This window comes from Aspergillus uvarum (genome assembly GCF_003184745.1).
Source record: "Aspergillus uvarum CBS 121591 unplaced genomic scaffold BO82scaffold_75, whole genome shotgun sequence".
Taxonomy (NCBI): Eukaryota; Fungi; Ascomycota; class Eurotiomycetes; order Eurotiales; family Aspergillaceae; genus Aspergillus; species Aspergillus uvarum.
The window spans coordinates 51,584-70,306 of record NW_020291372.1 but is presented as its reverse complement, the minus strand read 5'-3'; the positions used below and the strand labels follow the sequence as shown (position 1 = coordinate 70,306).

General features: G+C 51.5%; 5 protein-coding genes across 5 annotated transcripts; 4 read left to right on the top strand and 1 right to left on the bottom strand.

Moving 5' to 3' along the window:
- The first annotated feature begins 1,864 nt into the window (after positions 1–1,864).
- Positions 1,865–2,758, top strand: BO82DRAFT_358676 (uncharacterized protein). Its single transcript, XM_025636358.1, has one exon. It carries the CDS (start codon positions 2,130–2,132, stop codon positions 2,343–2,345), a length of 216 nt encoding a protein of 71 aa, XP_025487131.1. The 5' UTR covers positions 1,865–2,129; the 3' UTR covers positions 2,346–2,758.
- Positions 2,759–6,710: 3,952 nt separating this feature from the next.
- On the top strand, positions 6,711–9,353 carry BO82DRAFT_294998 (apses transcription factor StuA; the record flags this gene model as incomplete). The annotated part of the gene is made up of 5 exons (XM_025631843.1): positions 6,711–7,428; positions 7,496–7,693; positions 7,766–7,898; positions 7,967–8,629; positions 8,678–9,353. Coding segments are annotated over 5 exons (2,388 nt in total), but the record flags the coding sequence as incomplete, so codon positions are not given.
- Positions 9,354–10,921: 1,568 nt separating this feature from the next.
- BO82DRAFT_345990 (myo-inositol transporter) lies at positions 10,922–12,983 on the bottom strand (the record flags this gene model as incomplete). Its single annotated transcript, XM_025633733.1, has 4 exons — positions 10,922–11,617; positions 11,692–11,882; positions 11,940–12,674; positions 12,806–12,983. 4 exons carry the CDS (start codon positions 12,981–12,983, stop codon positions 11,123–11,125), a joined length of 1,599 nt encoding a protein of 532 aa, XP_025487129.1. The 3' UTR covers positions 10,922–11,122.
- Positions 12,984–13,976: 993 nt separating this feature from the next.
- BO82DRAFT_295007 (cytochrome P450) lies at positions 13,977–15,625 on the top strand (the record flags this gene model as incomplete). The annotated part of the gene is made up of 2 exons (XM_025631845.1): positions 13,977–14,082; positions 14,139–15,625. The coding sequence occupies 2 exons, from the start codon at positions 13,977–13,979 to the stop codon at positions 15,623–15,625; spliced, it is 1,593 nt and encodes a 530-aa protein (XP_025487128.1).
- Positions 15,626–16,285: 660 nt separating this feature from the next.
- BO82DRAFT_424876 (NADPH cytochrome P450 oxidoreductase family protein) lies at positions 16,286–18,678 on the top strand. Its single transcript, XM_025640311.1, has one exon. It carries the CDS (start codon positions 16,457–16,459, stop codon positions 18,587–18,589), a length of 2,133 nt encoding a protein of 710 aa, XP_025487127.1. The 5' UTR covers positions 16,286–16,456; the 3' UTR covers positions 18,590–18,678.
- The last annotated feature ends 45 nt before the right edge of the window (positions 18,679–18,723 follow it).

Genomic DNA, 18,723 nt, shown 5'->3' with positions numbered 1-18,723 from the left:
CAAGTCACCGCCATTCCTCCCTTCCTTTCTTTCGGGTGGGTGACTCTGTATTCTCCCGCCGACCGTTGTCCTTCGTGGATGATGATGATGATGATGATGATGATGATGGCTTAGAGATAGGTTTGTCTCTAGGGTAGGGTAAGATCTTCAAAGCTTTGTCGCTTTCACTTCCGATAGTTTTGGGAGTGGTCTGTGTCGAACCGCTTCCCGCTGCTTTACATGCTGGGACGATCCACTGCACCGTTTAGAGTGCGCAAATCTTGCATCCATCTACGGAGTACTGGACCCCCCTTCTCTTGTTCTTTGACTGACGATAACTGGCAATGACAGGCATTCCCTGTAGACCATCTCACTAGAGCGTACGCATCCCTGCTAGCCCTATATTACTCACGTCTAGAGAAATGGTCTTTTGGGCAAAAGGGAAAGGGGGAGGGGGCAAAATACTGGAGAGAAAGCGACTCCCCCCCCCCCCCCCCTCTCTCTCTTTCTCCACTGGCGCAGGGTATGATGGGAAGAGAGGCAGTGGGCTGAGCTAGCTTGCTACACATGTATGTTTTCAGTATCCAGAAGAAGCGATCGATTACCAGCAGGTACGATTGCAGTACAAACTGAGTACTCCGTACCATCAACTCATTCTCTCCACCTCTCGCTTTGTCATACATGCATTTTCAAGTTGTAAACCTCCTTTGGTCATGGATGATCTCGACCGCGGTTAACACTCTATGCACCCAACAAACTGCTTCGTGCGTCCTTACGATCAGCCTTGACGAGGTTAAGAATACCTTACAGCAGGATGTGAAGCAGGCCAGCCGGCCAACCGATTGACCGATCCTATGCCCGAAACACAGAAGCATGATTATCATTGACTGCATGCTTATACTCATAGTTCTCAACGTCCTCAAACCTTCGACTCCGTATAACTAAGTTGCTTACTGCCTCTTTCACTACGTACTCTTTCTATCTAACTAGCCTAGTCAAGTACGGTCGGTACCTTTTACAGTATTTGCATCGTATCTCGGTAGGCAGTCATTCTATACCATGGATCTGACCATTGGTTCGCCGCTTCGTGGCCGAGCTTACCCATGCTTGATTCTTTCTTTTGAACCTTGGGTACATTGAGTGGGACCCGCGGCCATCGTGGAGACAACTTGTTCGAACCTGGAACACACACGCCTGTCATCCATCCACCATTATTATTATTGTTGTTGTTAATACCTTTCTTTTCATTTTTTTTTTTTTTTTTCTTTTCTTTTTTCATATCTCTTTTCGGCGGCGGCGGCTGCTGCTGCTGCTGCTGCTATGCTGCCCTCGCCGCGGCTTCTTCTCTTCCTGCTTCCGTGGTCCCTTCAATCGGTAACGGTCTCGGCTGCCTAGTCTCGGCAGGTTCATGAATTTGTTGTTCAGTAATATATACGGCAGTACTGTGCTTATCTAACTCTAGACCGATGTATTTTGGAACGCCTTTCGGAGATTATCTGCTGAGGATAGTGAGAGCTGAAGAACATGGCGCGAACGAGCTTGGAAAACCCCCAGACAAAAGCAAAGAGTGCCAGCCTGTGCTTCTGTAGATACAGGCACCATCTACTGGAGATACTACTAGGTAGGTACTGTACAGTACTCCGTACTAAAGCATTCTCTCCGTCTCCGTGGCTAGTATTGTATCCTCCTCCAATTAGGTCAATAGTCTCAGCATCAACCCGGCAGCGCAGGACGATCGAATGACTTACAGCAGCGCGCGATCCATCCGTCCCAACAGTTCACCGTGTGGCCCCTCACGCGCCGCCCGGAGTCCAAAGTCACTCTCACGGTCTCACCACCTTTTTCCTTTTTCCTTCTTCCTTTTTTCATTTTTCCTAGAGGGCTTCTTCCTCTCCTTGACAGATGCTCATAGTATTATGCTTAGTATTGTCCTGGAGACTTGACTTGGTTTATCAATTTTTCTCTCATTTCCTCCTCTTATTATTGTCTCGTGATGATCTCCTCTTGCCCCATCGTCTCCCGAGTGAGATTGGCATGCGAGTTTTGAAACCTCTACCTGGATCATTCTGATCTTCATTTACAATCGTAATTAGATGTATATGTAGATATCATTAGGAGTTCACATTGCGTTTTCCAAATGCGATTGATGGATGAAAGTGATCGGCTTCTGCTTCGCTCGCCAGCAATTGTTTCTTAATGGCGGCTCAACCCTGCAGAACTTGCTCGGGCTGCTTTGTCTGTCTAGACTATTTGTCTACCAGGCTGCTGCTACTCAGAAATCCACCTGCAAATTCGGGTACCTGACGTTGCCATTATCAAGCATCAGCATCAATCCCGACAATACAGCTACAGTTACAGGTACGTAGCAAGTGAACTCTCCTTGATGTGTCTATCAGCTTATTCCATACCTCTGTCTGTACACCCCTGCTATTGTTTTGTTTTGTTTTGTTTTGTTTGTTTTTCGCTTTTCTTGATCCTTCTGTTCCATTTGCCGCCGAGGGCCCTGGATCCCTATGGTATGGGTACTGGGATCGCGCATCACGTTTCTTCATTTGATCTTGTCATGCTCTACCGCCTGCTCTCTTGCCATCGAGATTTGGCGCCGTTCCCCCTTTCTTCACCCTTGGGTCGGCAGCCAATCTGAAGCCAAGGTGCATGCACTTCCTAGCCCAAACGGTGGTTCCTGCCCGGCGTCTTGTTTAGCTCATCCGGCCGATTGGTCCTTGCTTCGTGGCGGTTTGGCGGCATTTGCGCTGTCTGGGCTTGACGCTGGAACTTCTGGACCCTGCGAAAAAGACGAAGGGTATTGAAATCGGTAGTTGGTGCTCTCGTCCATAGTTGAAAGGGTAAAAGAGTGAGTGAGAGAGTCAGTGTGGGTGAGTAAGTACAGTACTAGCCGCAACCGCCGCCGCCGCAGGAGCAGTAGCAGCACCAGCAGCACCAGCACTAATTACCACTTAACCACTTAACTACCTACCACTTACCACCACCCGGCGGCGGCGGCGGCAGCAGCAGCAGCAGCAGATCCCACGGTGTATCTCTCCGCTCTTCCGCACGACGCACGGTTCTTGTCCCAGAAAATCCATCCCACTCCTTCTCCTCTTCTGCTGCTCGTTTTGAGTTGCGGGATCCACATCTGACTGCTAGCATTCATTCCATTTTATTTTTGATGCTGTCTGTCGTTTTTATTTTGTTCCACTCCATTTTTATTTCAGTTGATATTATTTACTCATCTTGTCATGTTTCTCTTTCCAGTTTGATTATTTCCATCTGAAGTCTTTTTCCTTTCTTTCTTTCTTTCTTTTTTTTTAAATTTTTTTTTTATTTTTTATTGTTTTCCCTCTTCTGATTTTATGACTTTCCCCCCTCTCAATATCTTGTTCCTTCTGATTTCTCCTTATCCGATTTCCTAAATTGCCCTTAGATTGAATTCTTGCTTTTCGCTTTTTCGACCCTTTCCCTCGGATGTTGATTTATTATTGCTCTTCTTGCCCGATCAGAAGGCGACAGTTATAGTGACAGCCAGCCCAGCGATCCACTACCTAGTCCCTCACTCAGCTTCTCTTCAATCGCCCTTCCCCCCCCTCTTCCTTCTCTTTTTCCATCAGTCCCGACAATTCCTCCACGGGCCTGTGACTTGCAAGAAGCCGATATCGGGACAGAAACCCTCCCAGAGAAACGATCGCCTGCGACGGATCATAAGAAACCGGACCAAGAAGAACGAGGTTGCTCAGCACATCCGGACCAACAGCGCGTCAGAGACATTTCGAATCTCGCACCCGACTGCTTGCCTTGCAGCTTCTCTTACATTCCCGCGCAGCAGGTCTCAAGAAAGAAACTGATCTCTCGAGCCCGAGTCAAAGACACGTGCCGGTATGTGGTGTATCTCTTCTGGTTTTCTCGACTTCTCTTGATCTTATTTTCTTTTGGCTTTTGGTTGCTTGCCCCTTCTTTCCATTGCTTTTTGGCCCTGGTGAAAATTGGTCTTTTGAATTGGGTTGGGATTTTGGCTGTTGCAGCGGCTTCTTGTTCCTTGCTGCCCAGCCGCCTCACCTCGGGGTTGTGAATGGTCCTGCCATCGATGAGGGTACTGGAACTACTGCAGAGAGACTGGGCTGTCTTGCTCCACATGCATCGAAACAGCTTCAGAGATCGAATGTAGTAGTTCTGGGAGAGGATCTGAGAAAGCTAGTGGTCCCTATCCTTCTTTCTAGAATCTAAGAAGGTCGGGGTGGCTTCAAGCAGAACCATCCACCCATCCATCCATCCCTTTCATTTGCATTCCTATCTTGTCATCATTTTTGTCTTTGGGGAGGGGGGGGGGTAGTAGGGGCGAGGTGTTTCGGTTGCACCCGTCAGCCCCGAAGATCCTCAACCGTCACTCATCATTTACCTATTGAACCTTTTTTGGGGCCTATTTTTTTTCATTTTTTTTTCATTTTTTTTTCCCTTTTTTTCCTCTTTTTTTCCCTTCGCCTGGTTTCTTTTTTTTTATTTTGTCTCCCCCTCCTACCTTCCCGCACCCAGACCCGATCTGGCTGTTCTCTTGACCATGATAGAGCCATCAATGGGCGGGAGCCGTCTGTGACCACCGGTTGACTTTCCCCACCCTTTCCAGCGCTATTCTTTGACTGTTCGACTTTAGCATCATCAACACCATCATCATCAGCTTCAAGCAGTTCCAAGTTCAAGTGAGTTTTTTCTGTTCTCCTTCTACAAGCACTCCCTCAATTGTATTTGGTGCACTTGTTTCATCCTTATTTTCTTTCTTTACACATGTTGTTGGACCGGTGTAGTTTCTTTTTATTTGGCTTCTCCCTTGATAATTTGCTTTTTGCTTGATTTCTTTTCAATTTCCTCACAATAAGATTCCCAACCATCGTCATTTCCCTTTTGGGCCACCTCAGTGCAGAAGGAGAAGACGAAGAAGAGGAAGAAGAAGAAGAAGTCTACAGGCGGTCCAGAAACCCTCCCCCGGCGGCTGCAGAGAACATCAGGCTTAGCCTGCGTTTGCTGGCCGGCCTCCTCTCCCCCCTCCTCTCCTTCCCTCTTCCCCTCACCCTCCTCCTCCACCTCAATCCCAGCCTCCACCTTTCCGTCCATGATCTGCCGCGGCACTAGTCGCTGCAGCAGTCAGTCAGTCAGTCAGTCATCCAGTCATCTGTTTATTTTGTTCATTCACTTATTCATCCTACCTAACTTATCTTTTCGCGTTTCTTCTCTATTCATCTCCCCTCCACCGCCTTCTCTCCCCCCTCCCTTCGGTCCCTTCGGGGTTGGTCATGATCGCCCACGTCTGGATTGTCTCAGACTTGGGGCGGTTATTTTTCGTCCTTTTTCGTCCTTTTTCGTCCTTCACTCTCATTTCCACTTCTTCTTCTATACTGTTTTCTTTTCCTGGCTGCTCTGATCTCATTTTCCCTTTTTGGGATTTATGCGATAATTTCTCCTGCCCCCAAAATCCTCCCAAAAGAGAATTAGTCGCAACCTGTCTGGATTGTCACTTGTTCCTCTGACCTTTTCCTACCTACGCACTCTCACCTTATCCTAATCCTCACTCACCCTCTTACCTCTTCTTCTGTCACCTTCCCTCCTCCTCGATCCTTCTTTTGCTGGATCTGCTTCCTTGGTTCAGATTTCTATTTTTTCCCTACTTTCTTCCCTCCCCACCCTCCCTCTTCCCTCCACCCTCCCCCTCCACCCCAAACCCAATTCGGCACTCCCTTGGCGGCCTTCGTTAGTGTGCCATCCCTTCCGTTTGGCGCCTTCTTATACATACATCGGACCTCCATCTCTCTGCCGCTACCTTCTACAAATCCTCCCCTACTTCCAAACTGACAACTCTCTCTCCCTCTCTCTTGTCCTTTGATGACCTTATGTGGATGACCTGAATGTTTTTGTTCTTGCTATCTTTACTGTCTGCTTCCACTTGTCCTTCTTCTTTTGCACCCTCAACTTGCAATCATCTTTCCCGCGTCTTCACGCTCGGTTGTTGACCGTGTTCTACCTATAGCCCCAAGCATACATCAGCATTGCACCCGCCGCACGCAACGACTTTCTACGACCCGTTACGACTCGTTTCTATTCTACAGCACACCAACTTCTCTTTAGTGTCTATCATCCCCGAAGACACTCGACGTTGGATGCTGGACTGTCACGTCGTTTTCTCCCTCCGTTTTGCTTATCACGACTTGAAACGAGACCCATGATTGTGTGCTTCTGAATCGGCTGAGCGTTTCCCCCCCTAAACCATACGCAAGCGCTTGTTGTCTATCTATCTTCCTTGGGCTTGCTTGTGAGAATCAAAACCCTCTCACGTCTTCGGATTTAGATTTCTGTCCGCAAAGTCTCTGCATAGCGATTTCCTTGGTCCCCGCCAGTGATCTCAAGCGTTTTATGGTTACGATTGCCCACGAGCCTGCCACGATTGCACATTATCGAATGTCCTGCATTGCCTGCTAAAGCTATTCTATCTGCACTTGCATTGACACTTAAGTCGGTGTTTATATCTGCGGACCCTGCACAAGTCTATCCTGAGAGAGTCGCCCCGGATACCTTGCACGTTCAATCAGGAACGAGCTCAGTGCCCGAAGTGCCGACTGATTTCAGAATCCAATTCATCGAAGAAATAAACAAACGCTAAGAACGAGAACACAGACAAGCATTTTCCCTTACGCTTTCTCGGCACGCCGGACATATCTTACAGTCCGACGTTCTACCGCACTTCCTCACTACCATTATTAGAACCGTTACCCCCGTCAACCGAAAAGCTGGAGCTACCGTCGATCTCGCAGGTCCACACCAGAGGTCCTGTTGATATCCCTTGGTATAACCACCACGCCGCAGAGAGACCTCTGTTGTCTGGTGACAAGCTTCCGGCTCTCAGTATTCCCACGGCCTCGCAGGCCATCTCGGGCCAGTCCTACCGGGCGAGCTACGACGACGCCTCCGCCGCCGCCCTGGGATCCAACAACACCAGCGCGCGTACCAGTCTATCAGGTTCCGCGCCCGGGGGTAGTGATACTCGAAGCCCGCCAACATCCTCGACCGACCTCACAACGGCGGCAAACCAGGGTCGCGTTTCGCTGGACGGCTCTGCACCCCAAGAGTACTCGCTCGCACAGAATCAAGTTAGCGATAGTTACTACCAGAATCCAGCCCCGATCAGCAGCATGAACCAGACGCAACCATACATGGACGTTCATTCCTCGCATTTGTCATCTGGTCAGCCCTATGCCTCGCATGCTGCCACCGCTGGGGGTATAGCTCACTACCCGCAATACCACCAGCAGCCGCCGGTTCTGCAGCCTGCATCCACAACATATGGGCCGGCCAGCTCTTATGCCCAGTATGCCTATCCAGGCGGCGTAACTTCCTCCCAGCCTGGTCTCCAGCCCCCAACGACATCTCTGAGTGGCCAGGTTCCGGCTCAATTGCTGCCCCTACCCGGTAAGTAATCCTGATAGGTTGCCTTTGATCGTACATACAGAAACCCTAACTGATCCCGTCGAACCAGCAGTGACAAGCCATGCGGTGGCAACTCAAAACTATGGCAATTCAACCGGTGCCCCTGCGCAAGGCTTCGTGTATGATCTCACCGGCCAGATCGCTCCGCCGGGATCCAAGCCCCGGGTGACCGCTACACTGTGGGAGGATGAGGGAAGCCTCTGCTACCAGGTTGAAGCCAAAGGGGTCTGTGTTGCTCGACGTGAAGGTGAGCTGGCGCACCTCGTAATCGGTTTAGCGAATATAAAGAACCTCATCTTTGGCTAACCCTACTCTGCAGACAACTCAATGATCAATGGCACAAAGCTTCTGAATGTGGCAGGAATGACCCGTGGTCGTCGTGATGGTATATTGAAGAGCGAAAAGATCCGTCATGTCGTCAAGATTGGCCCTATGCACCTCAAGGGCGTTTGGTACGATGATCCTGCTCTAGCAACTTAGCTCTAGTCATTACATGAGCGCTGACCATCTCTGGATATAGGATTCCTTTCGAGCGGGCCCTCGAGTTCGCTAACAAGGAGAAGATTACGGACTTGCTGTATCCGTTGTTTGTTCACAACATCGGAGGACTGTTGTACCACCCAACAAACACAAGCAGAACTAATTTAGTTGTGCAAGAATCTCAGCAGCGGCGCATGGAGGGCTCTCAAGCAGCCGCACGTACGTCTCAGGGACCTCAGCCGCCTACTTTGCACCATCATCATCATTCTCTGCAAGCTGGTGTGCCGTCGCACATGGCTCAACCACCCACAGTGGCCTCGCAACAAGGAGGAAGGCCGGGGCTTGATCGGGCCCATACTTTCCCCACTCCTCCTGCGAGTGCCTCGAGTCTCATGGGTATTACCAACTCAAACACCTCATACGACTGGAACAACCAAGGAATGCCATCTGGTGTGCCCAACTCTCAGCCGCTTTCCATCGACACGGCTTTGAGCAACGCCCGCTCGATGCCAACCACACCAGCTACAACTCCCCCAGGGAATAACATGCAAGGAATGCAATCGTTTCAGGGTCAATCAGGCTATGACTCCAAGCCCTATTACTCTGCCGCGCCGCCCTCTCACCCTCACTATGCATCGCAATCGAGCGGCATGGCACCCTACGGGCAGACGATGTCCTCTACCCCTTATCTGAAGAGTGAACCGTACCTGAAGAGTGAGCCGTACCTGAAGAGTGAGCCATATCTGAAGAGTGAAATGGGCCCTCCCTCAAGCCGTACGCCGGGCGCACAGCAGGAGGGAGAGTCGACTGATGTCAAGCCCGAACGGTATACCCAGAGCAATGGGCATGTGGCCAGCGCTGGAAATGAGCCTGTTGCAGAGCATGAGTCGGAATATGTGCAGCATGACAATTCCGGCTACAATACCAGCCGCGGCTCATACACCTATACCACCAATCCATCTGTGGGCAGCCTGACCGGAGACCATTCTCAGCTCACACCCGAAATTACGGGCTCTCCTACACAGCAGAATGGCTCCGGGAGAATGACCCCGCGCACCAGTGGTGGGCCACCACCTTGGGGCTCTGGGTACAGTACCCCCCCGCGCCCTGCGGCTGCTAGTAGTCTCTACAACATTGTCAGCGACACTCGCGGAACGTCTAACAATGGTGCCACCTCGGACAATTACTCAGTCCCTAACCCGACCTCGGGATATTCAACTGGTCTCAATGGCTCGATCGGTTCCACTAAGCGGATGAGGGAAGATGACGAGGTGGACCGAATCGCCCGCCCCGACAGTCGGGGCCCCGACTTTGAGAGTAAGCGGCGCAAGACGCTTAGCGAGACTTCTGTCGGAGGGCCTGTTGGCGGTGTTACTCTTGGACTGCAGCCCATGAAGGCAGGGGGTGTCATGTCTCGTCGTCGGTAACCGGTGCGGGCCCTGAAGGGAGACAACCGCGAATCAAGGGAGAAAGAGAAAAACAAAAAAACAATCACGAAAAGCACAATCTTTTCTTTAGAGAAAAGACAAAATGTTTTCTTTGAAGGGTCTCTCTATCGGCGTGTACTATGGGGGGTTCACTATTTTTCGCCTTTATAATAGACCTTCTCTTCGGCGTGGTTGCTCTGAGTGTGCACCAACCACTTGTGGGGGACCCTCACTGCCACCACCGAAGCAGCATTTATTTTCGGCTTGTTGAGTGTCTGCTGTGGCAACCTGTGCCCGACTGGGCCCAGGTAATGTCATTCGGCAGGTTAAGGGAGATTATGCATGCATTTGTGGGCCTCGTCAAGACCCAATTTTTCAATCATTTAATGTCTTTTTCTGGAAGGTTTACGCATGAGGATCTTGCATGGTGGGTCGCCGCGGAACACAGTCATCATGGGCACTGTGTCTGTGCGGAATCGGGGGGCAATAGGGATGGTCAGCGTTTTGGTGTGTGGTTTTTGGTCATTGTGTTGGTTTGCGCATTGTTTCTGACCGGCTATATTTAACGACCATGATGACACGAATTTCCTATGACGAGAATTTTGGACAATATTGTTTGTGGCCCAGCCCTTTTTTTTTGTTTTCTTCGTTCATTCCCTCCATTCCTGCATCTCCAGGGACTCAGCCGACTTGAGTCGGTTCCTGGTGTTCACGTGTTGCGCATTTGTTTTATGTTACATGTATGGGCATCTAAAACTCCTTGGATTCCGTCTCCAGCCTTTGATTGTAGTTCTCTGGGGTTCGATGTAGATTGTTGAGTTGAGTAGCTTGGTAGGAGAGAGACGGATCTCAACCACGTTAGACCCGGAGGCCTGACTGAGGCAGTAGATCACGTGCACGCGAACGATATAGTGACTCGGCCTTGAGAAGGGGTGGTCGCGGCGACCAGAACTCTATTTGCTGCAGGCGCCTCAGTGATGCCTAGGAACTAACCCGGGAACTTACCAGATCAGCGAAAAGTCCATGAAGGAAAAGTACCTTCTTCTGCTGGATGTTCTTCTGGGCGGAGATAGCTACTGTGAACAAGTTGCACTAGTCACGCTGGCTGGACCCATCCGACTGCTTATACAGTGAGTGGTAAGTTATGTGCTTCTGAAACATGTTGGCTACCAGTGCAGGATGATTGCTAGCTATTGCGACTGCATAAATCAATCAGTGTGCGGCGACTGCCGCCGCCCAATATACAGTACATGTACAGTATAGCAGTATAGCGATGATACACGGGGTAGGTGAAGTAAAGTAGAGTATGTATGTACGTCCATGCCATTCGTACATGCAGGGAAGTTGAACGAAAAGAACCGTATGAACTCTCGATAAAAACCGTCAATGTCATGGAATGGTGAGTAGGTGGGAAAGGAATGGAATACAAGAGATGAAGAAGGCAAAAAGTTGGAGGAAGAAACAAGAAATTTGCTGCATGTACCTGACATTCCACCTGAGGATAGAGGGAGAAAAAATGAAAAAAAAAAAAAAAAAAATAAACAAAATAAACACCTACCATAACCTGGCGTGGAAGACAAGTCTGTTGCGCTGAGCCCCGGTCGCGCAGATACCGCGCTTGGATTTAGTATGTCTGCTGTAGAAGCTGCTGTAAATAGTTGTAACTCACCAGTAGTGCTTCCTCCGCAAACGCTGTCAATGACGACCCAATATCGGATCGATTGTAGATAACGCAATTAAAGAAAGGTGTAGCATCCCCGGTGCGGCGCTTATTCAGTCTGCTTGGCGATCTCTTCATCTTGCCGCATCTGCTTCAATTGTTTTTGGATTTCTTTGGCCTTTTTGACTCCGAAGCCGTCCGTGTAGATCTCCCTCACGGATTCCAGGGGCATGTTGTGCACTTCGGCATAGCAGAAGACCACAAAGAGCCATCCCAGGAAGCAGATCCCGGCGTAGAAGCCAAAGGCTCCGCTTGGGGTCATACCCTTCATCATGGACAGGAACGTTGATGAGATGATGATGTTACAACCCCAGCAAGTGACTGTGTTGACCATGGTCCCGAGTGCCCGCACCTCTAGCGGCAGGAACTCGGTACCAACCCACGAGATGGGAGCGACGCCAGAAGAATAGAAGGCAATGTAGATGATGAGGGCAACCAGCAGGACGATACTCGCCCAGGTCATCTCACGAGGACCGGAAAAGCTGAGGTCCGAGTTGACAGGGATCCAATGGAAGACGACCGATACGACAACTAGAGAGAGAGACTATAGAATAAAACTCGGCGTCAGGAACGCAAGCAAATATGCAACAAGTGAAGTCAGCAGAAAGGACCGCTTACCATCCCTAGAAGTGTGACAAGCAGCATTGATCGTCTGCCAAATCGATCAATGAAGGCGAAGTTGGGGAAGCCAAAGATAAAATTCGTTGCCCCAACCACAATGGATACGGCTGTGGCTTGGTTGAAACCAACCAGGGAGAAGAGTGTGGCAGAGTAGTACATCAACGTGTTGAATCCTCCGAGTTGTGAGACTGACGTGCGTCAGGGTAGACTTTTTTTCAAGGTCAGGAGACAAGAGAAGGACGTACCGGCCATAACGGAACAGGCAGTGATCAAGGCGCGTAGGTTTTCTCCCACGGTGAAGAGCTGTTTGGTCTGCCACCACAGACTCTTATCTGCCACCGAGACCGAGGACTCTTCAATACTATGTCGAATTACCTGGATCTTGGCGGCAACCTGCCGATCCGTTGCCCGAGGGAATATCTGCGCGATGACCTTCTTGGCTTCCTCGTCTCGGCCATGGGAGACCAGCTGTCGGGGTGTCTCAGGGCAGAGTGGCATTGTAGCTGCGAGGGCAACAGCTGGTACAGCACCAATAGCAATGGTATATCGCCATCCTTGGGAGACGTTGGTAAATGCAGCTCCCAGGGCATAGGAAATGAGCTGTCCAAATGTCACACAGATGTTGTCAAACACGATCATTCGACCGCGGTACCGGGCTGGAGCCATCTCTCCAATGTAGAGAGGCACGATCATGGCTGCCTCACCTACACCAAAGCCAACGATCAATCGGCCAACCACCATCTGTGCCAGAGAGAAGGATGCAGCTTGCAAAACCGTCCCCACGAAGAAGACAGCACAGCCAACGTAGATGGCTAGCTTGCGCCCATACTTGTCGGAGGTCAAGCCAGCGAGGACCGCACCGATGAGGGCCCCCCCAGAGGTGATAGAGGTAATCAATTCCTGGTCACTGGTCGATAATATCTGGCCCAAATCATCTCCCAAACTGACAAGCACGGCCGAGATGACACCAGTATCGTAGCCTGCAATAGCCCAGACAAGAAGTGGTCAGTACATATGCTGAACGCAAGGGAGACTGAAGCTCGGGAGAGGAAAATAATTCCATTGCTGCTTTTGCCATACAGCACGACGGGGTGCTGGATATCATGCTCACCAAACAGGAAACCCCCCATAGACACAGTGCACGCTATCAGCCAGATAGCTTTGCCGGGCACCGTTGTCTCAATGGAGTCATCCAGGCCGTCACCGACCACCAGATCCTCGTCATGAAACGCTTGTGGCTTCAACTCGTCGTTTGATGACTGTTTAGGAAGTTCTTCGGCGGCAGCCATCGTAGAATGAGAGTAGAGTAGAATACTGTGTGCTCTTGAGTAGTCTAGGTTGAACAATCCCAATGGATCAATCTACATTCGGCACAGAGACACCTTGACCAGGACTAGGAATAGACCAGATTGACGAAACCCTTGGGCTTATTTACGCTGAGCATCGTTGGCTGGCCGTGAGGGGGCAGCGACATCATTGATAGTATCCATGCTCATTGCCCCTCAGATGGATACAGTTTCGGGTATTGCTTCATGGCTCGGCACGGTTCCATGGTTGACAGAATACCCCAGATTTCCCCAGATGCCTGTTACTTGCTCAATATCGCGGCGATTTGATTCGCTGCTTTGCAAACCAGGGTCATGGCTCTCAAATGCCGCCTGAATTCTCTTCGTCGATCGAGGACTTTGGGGGCACCAGGGAGACAATAACCGGGACTGGGCCTCAACCAAAGCTACGCCTCCCGCTTTTGAAGAAGCCGGCCTCGGTGGATTGGTCTTGATTCGTCGTTGAGTTCAACGAGGCTTTTTATCCCGGAGAGGCTTAAACTCAAGGGGAAATTTTTACCGCTCTTGCTGGTTGCCACGAAGGGTAGTTTTCCCCGACCTGCTGCTTGCGTTGGGGATCGATGGCGATGAGGTTGCGAAAAGTGGGGATGGAGAAGAAAAGAGGAGACAGATGATGACATGGTCATCTACCCCATCACAAGCGAGACCCTTATGGTACTCAGCCATGGTTTCACTGTACGGGCAAGTCGGTCTCTGATTTCAGGAGAATGCTCAGCACCTCGTCGGATACTCAAAGCTGTGCGAATGCCACTTCTTGCTTCCTCTGAGGTTATAAGTAGCGCCTCCCAGCACCCTGACAAGGAGTTCAGCTGGCATACAATTTGAGTCGGGCTTGATCTTCGCAGACAAATAGTCTCCCCCTGGGATTCGATCACCCTTTCTTCATTTTACAGACCTTCTTCAACCGAGAGAGCCGTGGAAACCATGGCCACCGATATGTTGTCTGTGTTCAGCGTTGCACCATATGCTTTTGTGGTCGGGCTGGTAGGCATCTCGTATCTTTTCATTTGGCCATTTATGCAGTACCTCCGCGATCCGAAAGGTAGGCATCAGGGATACCAAACTCATTGATGCTCTGAACCGCTGACCTGTTCCAAGGGCTGCGGAAATATCCTAACCTGACTCCCATCTCCGGGATGTCCGCGATCCCCTTCATGTTCATGGCTTCACGTGGATTCCGCTCTCGCGAGCTGATGGAGCTACACCGGGAGAAGCCCGTTATCCGCACAGGCCCCAATATGCTGTCATACGGAGACGTGCGCGCCATCAAGGACATCTATGGACACAACACCAAGTGCATCAAGGACCCGTCGTATGTGATCACGGCAGGCACTCACTACCATTTGGCCGATGTCGTGGACAAGCCAGATCACGCCCGGAAGCGCAAGGTTCTATCGTTGGCATATGCCTTGAAGAACCTGGAGACATGGGAGCACAAGGTCAGCGATAAGTGCGAAAAGGTGGTCGCACACTTTGACCGTGTGTGCACGGCAGCTCCGTCCGCAGCGGTGGCAGCGGGAAAGCAAGCCCCCGATCGAGGTGAATTGACTCTGGATTTCCGAGCGTGGACAAACTTTTTCACTTTAGATGCCATTGCCGACATTGGTCTGTCAGAGAAGCTGGGCTTCCTAGACCAAGGACATGATCTCTGCGTGGCGGAGCGCAAGGATGGTAGCACGTATGAGGTGTCCCTGCGTGAGGCTCTCTACCCTACAGCGCGGAAACAATCACTCATCCTCTGGAACTACGAGTGGTATCCGACCCTCAACCGGCTGGTGAACGTGATTCCGTATTTCAAGCGCATGCAACAGTCCTCCGATCACTGGGACAACATCATCTGGCGTCGCGGAACCGAGCGACTGCGACGGTACGAAGAAGGCGAGCGACTGGATGACTTCTTCCAAGCATTGATGGAGGACAAGAACGGCCGTGCCAACCAACTTGAATGGGGCGAGGTGCTGGCTGAGGTCAATATCATGATGAACGCGGGCAGCGTGACCACCGCCATCGCCATCACCAACGTGATGTACCAGCTGCTGAAGAACCCCGAATGTCTGCAGAAGCTGCGGGCTGAAGTGGATGCCGTCCTTGACCCGGACGAGATCATTGCGCCGTATGACAAAGTGAAGCACCTGCCTTATCTACGGGCATGCCTGGACGAGTCGCTCCGTATCTTCCCACCCACTTCCCACGGATTGCCGCGCGAAACGCCACCGGAGGGAATGGAGATCCTTGGCCAGTGGGTCCCAGGCAACACCTCCGTGAGCATGTCGGCATTTGTGGCTCATCGAGATGAGCGAGCGTTCCCCAAAGCCGACAAGTACATCCCGCAGCGCTGGTTGGGCGAGGAAGGGAAAGCATTGCAGCCGTACTTCATCGCTTTCTCAGCTGGCGCCCGTTCATGCATTGGACGCAACATCTCGTACCTAGAGCAGGCCAAGATTCTGGCGACTTTGGTACGCCGGTATGAGTTCTCTCTGCCGTCTCCGGACTGGGAACTGCAGCGAGAGGAGACAATGAATCTTATCTTGGGTGATATGCCTGTTAAGATTTGGCGGCGAGAAGTACCGGTTGATGACTCGTAGTCTTGACTTTCTGCTCCAAATGTTTTACATCTTCTCACTTACCTTTTCACCTTAGACTTCGAGGCATACAATAACCCAATTGATGATGATTGATGACTTTCATTTTTTTTTCTTGCCCCACACAAGCCTGTTGCATAGATAGACCGTAGTGTAACTAATGGAGATCGAAGATTGTTTCCTGCAGTAACCCTTCGATGCCTGGGTGATGTTGCACCAGTACAGTGCATACTCGAGCGAGAAAGGCCAGTTGGGGAATGGCCTGTTGTGTAATCTTGGTTTGAAAGATCGACGTGCACGGACATAGCTCGATGTCACAGAATGCTGCATGTAATATGCATGGGCAGGATTTGCAAGGGTTCCCCGTGGGGATGATGATGGATGGTGGATGATGGAGAGGAAGCCCGAGGCGAAATAAAGTGAGTCTGTCCCAATCGAGTAAACGGACTGGCACGGGGTGCGTGGAGGCCAAGGGAGGAAATATTGTCCGTGAGCGGGGAATATCTCCCTTTCCTGACCGTGTAGAATACTTCCATTATCATACACTACTTACACACTACACACTATGCACCCACCAGCAGGGACAAACACATGCTCTTCAAACCCCCTTCTTTTCCAATTTTGATATCTCTCGCCTCCCCCAACTCACCCCGCCTTTTGCCCATCCCCCCCGTCCACTCCACTCCCACTCATCGACCTACAGCATCAATTCAAACCAGTAGGATGGCTTGAGCGAAATCAGGCTGCGGTGAGGCTTCTATAAGAGCATTGCTTTCCACCTCGGGGACCCTCTATGATCAGACACCATCGTCCATCACCGTCCACTCGCCTAGCATGAGTACCCCATGGCATCTTTCGCCTGAAGCCTTGCAACAGCTGGCCAGGTGCTTGACCCCTACTGGAACCGCCGACTATGCCGCCTTGACGGTCCTGTCGATGGCCGCTGCTACCTATCTATCTCGTGGTGTGCTCTGGGATCAGCCTGACCCCTACCGCCATTTGCTCTATGAGCGTCCTCAATTGAAGATAGGCGGTGCATCCGGCACCAACGCACATCAAGAAACACGCAATATTGCCCAGAAGCTCGCGGAGGCAGACAAAAACATTGTCATCTTCTGGGGCTCCCAGTCGGGGACTGCAGAGGGTTTTGCTCATCGTCTAGCACGCGAGATCGCCCTGCGCTTCCAGCAATCCACCATGACAGCAGATCTGTCGGATTATGACCCAGGTTCAATCCGCGAAATTCCAGCCCCCAAATTAGCCATCTTCCTTCTTTCTACATATGGAGAGGGTGATCCTAGCGACAACACAGCGGAGTTTTGGCATTGGATCCAGAAGGCTCCCGATGGATCACTATCCAAACTCCGCTACTGCGCCTTCGGGCTGGGCAACAGCAACTACAAGTTCTACAACCAAGTCGTTGACGTGGTTGTCCAGGCATTGGATCAGCGTGGTGCTCGCTCTTTGCTGTCTGTTGGCAAAGCCAATGATGCTGAAGGGACCACGCAAGAGGATTTCATCAGCTGGAAGGACGACCTCTTCGCTGCCTGCCGCACCCAGCTGGGTTTCGAGGAAGGCGAAGCTCAGTACCTACCCACATTGACGGTGGACGAAGATGAATCACTCGAACCAATCGACCTCCATCACGGTGTACCAGATGCTCGCGACCCTTCAGGCAAAGTGTCTGCTCAGTGCTCAGCCATACGCGCCCTCCCTGTATCCAGCGCGCGGCAGCTTTTCTCAACGGCGGACCGCCATTGCCTGCATCTGGACTTAGACCTAACTCATCAGCCAGAGTTTACCTATAAAACGGGTGATCATCTAGCCATATGGCCTGGCAACTCCGACGCCGAGGTCGAGCGTCTACTGCAAGTGTTGGGCCGCACGAACCGCCGCAATGTGCCCATTGTGATCCGAGCCGTGGACGCAGCCACGCAAGTCAAGATCCCCACGCCTACAACCCCCGCTGCGCTCTTCCGCTATTACCTTGAGATCGGAGCGTCGGTCAACCGAGACCAAGTTCTGGGGCTGGCCCCGTTTGCTCCCACGCCAGAAGCCAAGGCATTTCTGCTTCGCCTTGGTCAAAACAAGGCCGCCTACGCTGACTTCCTTCGTCGCACTCATGTCAATCTAGGCCGTCTTCTTCAGCTGGCCGCTCCCGATCAGACCTGGACGCAACTGCCGCTGTCCTATCTTGTTGAAACTATATCCCCGCTCCAGCCCCGCTACTACTCAATCTCATCGAGCAGTGTTCTTTCTCCCCGCAAACCCTCCATCACCGTCCTCGTCGCCTCAAACCCCGTCCTCGGAAACCCCACAGAACTCATTTATGGCGTCACCTCCAACTACCTTCTCGCCTTGTCCGAGCACCACCGCGACGCTGCAACCGGTGCTCACCCTCACGGCCTCACCTACTACCTCCCGGGCCCCAGCGACGCGCTCGAGGGCGGCCAAGTCCTCGCTCACCTCCGCAAGAGCAAATTCAAGCTACCTCGCCTAGCCAGCTGTCCACTCATCATGGTCGCCGCTGGAACGGGCCTGGCCCCTTTCCGGGCCTTTATCGCCGAGCGCCGCCAGCTGCAACAGATTGGCCGGGATGTCGGGGAAATGCTCCTATTCTTCGGCTGTCGGCGGCCCGATGAAGACTTCATCTATCGCGAAGAGCTGGAAGCTCTCCAGACCGCACTGGGTGACCGTCTCCGTATTGTGACAGCTTTCTCTCGGCACGAGGAGACGCCCCGCCAATACGTTCAAGATCGGGTGGGGGAGCACGGCGAAGACGTGATCAGGCTGATCGAAAAGGGCGCGAACGTGTACATCTGCGGACGGGCAGGGATGGCCCGCGAGGTGGAGAAGACAGTCGGCCAGGCTATGCGGAAGACGAAGGGCTGGTCTGATGGGGAGTGGAATGATTGGAGTAAAGCCTTCAAGAGGAAGGGGAAGTGGCAAGAAGATGTTTGGGGCTAGGTAGTTGAATCTCGTGCTCTAAATTCTAGCCGAGGTTCAGCTTTCAATTGTGGTTTCTACAGATAATCCCTAGATGAGTAATGAATCAGATGTAACGTTTCGATTTAGTGTGAAACCCAGTATATTGTAGGTCG